This window comes from Palaemon carinicauda, chromosome 9 (assembly GCF_036898095.1).
Source record: "Palaemon carinicauda isolate YSFRI2023 chromosome 9, ASM3689809v2, whole genome shotgun sequence".
NCBI lineage: Eukaryota > Metazoa > Arthropoda > Malacostraca > Decapoda > Palaemonidae > Palaemon > Palaemon carinicauda.
In genome coordinates this window covers 105,181,770-105,184,269 of record NC_090733.1, presented here as the reverse complement: position 1 = coordinate 105,184,269, position 2,500 = coordinate 105,181,770, and the positions used below count along the sequence as shown (strand labels likewise).

Below are 2,500 nucleotides of genomic sequence, written 5' to 3'. Positions count from 1 at the left end.
GAACCAGTTCTCTGAACGTGCTAGTAAATCGAGGTTTCTCTGTGTTGAAAAAATCAATATACGATCATTTGTGGGACCCGAGTCATACATAAGAAACAGTTCTCCTTTGTGAGTTTTGGTAAAATCTTCCGGGATGATAAGATCTTCTTGGCAATCGGGCAAAGCAGGGACATAATTTTTCTTAGCTCGTATATTTCATATATTCCTCTTAATATTTGATATTGATGGCAGTTTCAGCGCAACAGCCCCACTTACCCCCATTGAAGCAAAAGACACTATATAATGGGGTGTATCCCTACTATTCAATGCATCCTCTCTCACTTTTTCTTGGACTCTGGCAGCTTCGACTTTAGCACCGTCTCCTGCATGATTATGGTCACCACTCTCTTTTTCTATATTATCATCGATAGTGATAGCACGAGCAGAACATTTAAATTTCTTGCACATTTCACATTTCCAATAAATTTTGTTATTTACTCCTTTGTCCTTGATATATAAGTATCCATTTAAACACAATTTCTTCCTTCCTTTTTCACTCTCGACATACGTTACTTCCATCTTGATGGGCTGAGACTACTGGAAAAAATATTATAGGAAAAATTAAATTCAGAATTTTGTAAACAGAAGTGTTTTTAAATGAGAAGCGTTTAGAATGCTAATGGCCTCTTTATAAATTGGTCTTTGGCGCTTATGGAATACTTTCGATTGTTTTCGAGAAATTTACTTGTTTGTTTTCGAGTAATTGACATTCGAGAAAATGATAGTTCGAGAATTTTTTTTTCGGTCAATTGAATTCGAGAAATTTACCTTCGTGCAATTGGTTTCGAGAAATTTGCCTGACACCGTTGATCATATGTATATGGTCAGTCTCTAGGGCACTGTCCTGCTTGCTAGGGTGATGTCACTGTTCCTTGCCTCTGCCATTCATGAACCACCTTTAAACCTTTAAAATGTTCAATTTTACGACGCCATCTCAAATTGTTGGTGGATCGACAACCAGACTATAAATGAGAAATATTTGTGTACATGAAATTGCCTCTTAAGATGAGAAATATATATATATATATATATATATATATATATATATATATATATATATATATATATATATATATATATGTACAGTATATATATGTATATGTATATGTATATATATATATATATATATATATATATATATATATATATATATATAATAACAAACAGTCAGTGGTATAAAGACTTTTCACAAAATTAAAAAATTATATTTTTAGCAATAATATCATGTGTTATTTATAGAATCTGTACGTGAAGACATTTTATAATGGTATCAGAGTTTATGATGGATTTGAACAAACCAAGGGTCTTGCAAGTAGGTTTAGTAATTTCAAGAGGATTCCATTAAATGTGTACTGTATGTGTATATGAATAGACAAACACTTCATTATAGTACTTTGAACATTTTATTGTAAATATTCTTATTCATTGTTAAGTAAACAAAATGTTGTTTCATCCACACTTTTTATTCATAAATAAATAACTAATGTTTTTACACGAATTTATGACATGAAAATCAAGTACTTTGATAGGCAAAACTTAGGCTTGTGTCTACAAACGGTGCTATATGTTGCTATAAATACTGAATTTTATTTTTAAAAATTGAAGTCATAAAGAATAGATAGATTATAAACAAGTGGAAAATCTTCCATAAGCAAGATTTTTTTCTTCATTTATCTCATGTAATGGTGAGATATTTAAAGCAAATATCTATTGGCACCCCGTTTCAAGTCTTCATTTCATCAATTTGATTCTTTTTCACTTCTTGAGTGTTTTCTCAATTTGGTATGATTGTGTTTATAAATATCTTGGGTTTTTAGTTTGTTAAAAGTTAAGTAGATAACTCAAAGTTTGATGTAAATTCTAGGGCCTTTGAACACGTAAATATTAAAAGCGAGATGATAAAATCATGACGTATCATCCACATCCTTGCAACACCTGTTCCTCCTTAATATCTTCCGTTCTTTCTCCCATATTGCTATCCTTTCATTAAGCTTATCCACGTTGATTTGTCGCTTGTATTCCTTATTTAGTAGCGTTAAAAAGCTCCATGATGGAACTACGATCGTAGGGGCACTGGTCGAACACTCTGCCGCACTCGCTCGCGTTCTTGGCGTTGGCTCCGACGAGAGCTGCGTACTGGAAGCCAGCCTTCGGGGATTTCAACTCTGAGAACGTCGCTGGCTTGACTTGACGGCTGCGAGAGGAGAGGAAAGATTCGATTTAATTTGGCATTGTGATGTTATGGTCTCTATCGAGACGAACAGAATAAGCGTCTGAGGGCTTGGTTACTATGGTCGTCAATAGTGAAAATCGGGAAATAATAGGGAGTAATGTTATATCAATATGTTTGAAAAGGATTGGTTTGTTGAATGCTTTATTATCATTGTTATTATTAAAATTATTATAATAATTATTATTATTATTATCATTATTATTATTATTATTATTATTATTATTATTA

General features: G+C 32.2%; 1 protein-coding gene across 1 annotated transcript in view; it reads right to left on the bottom strand.

The window, feature by feature from the left end:
• Positions 1-2,061: 2,061 nt before the first annotated feature.
• Positions 2,062-2,500, bottom strand: part of LOC137646819 (uncharacterized) — a 3,368-nt gene continuing 2,929 nt past the window's right edge. Inside the window, exon 2 of the mRNA XM_068379902.1 lies at positions 2,062-2,233. Within this exon, the coding sequence (XP_068236003.1) occupies positions 2,062-2,233 (172 nt within the window). The remainder of the gene's footprint in view (positions 2,234-2,500) is intronic.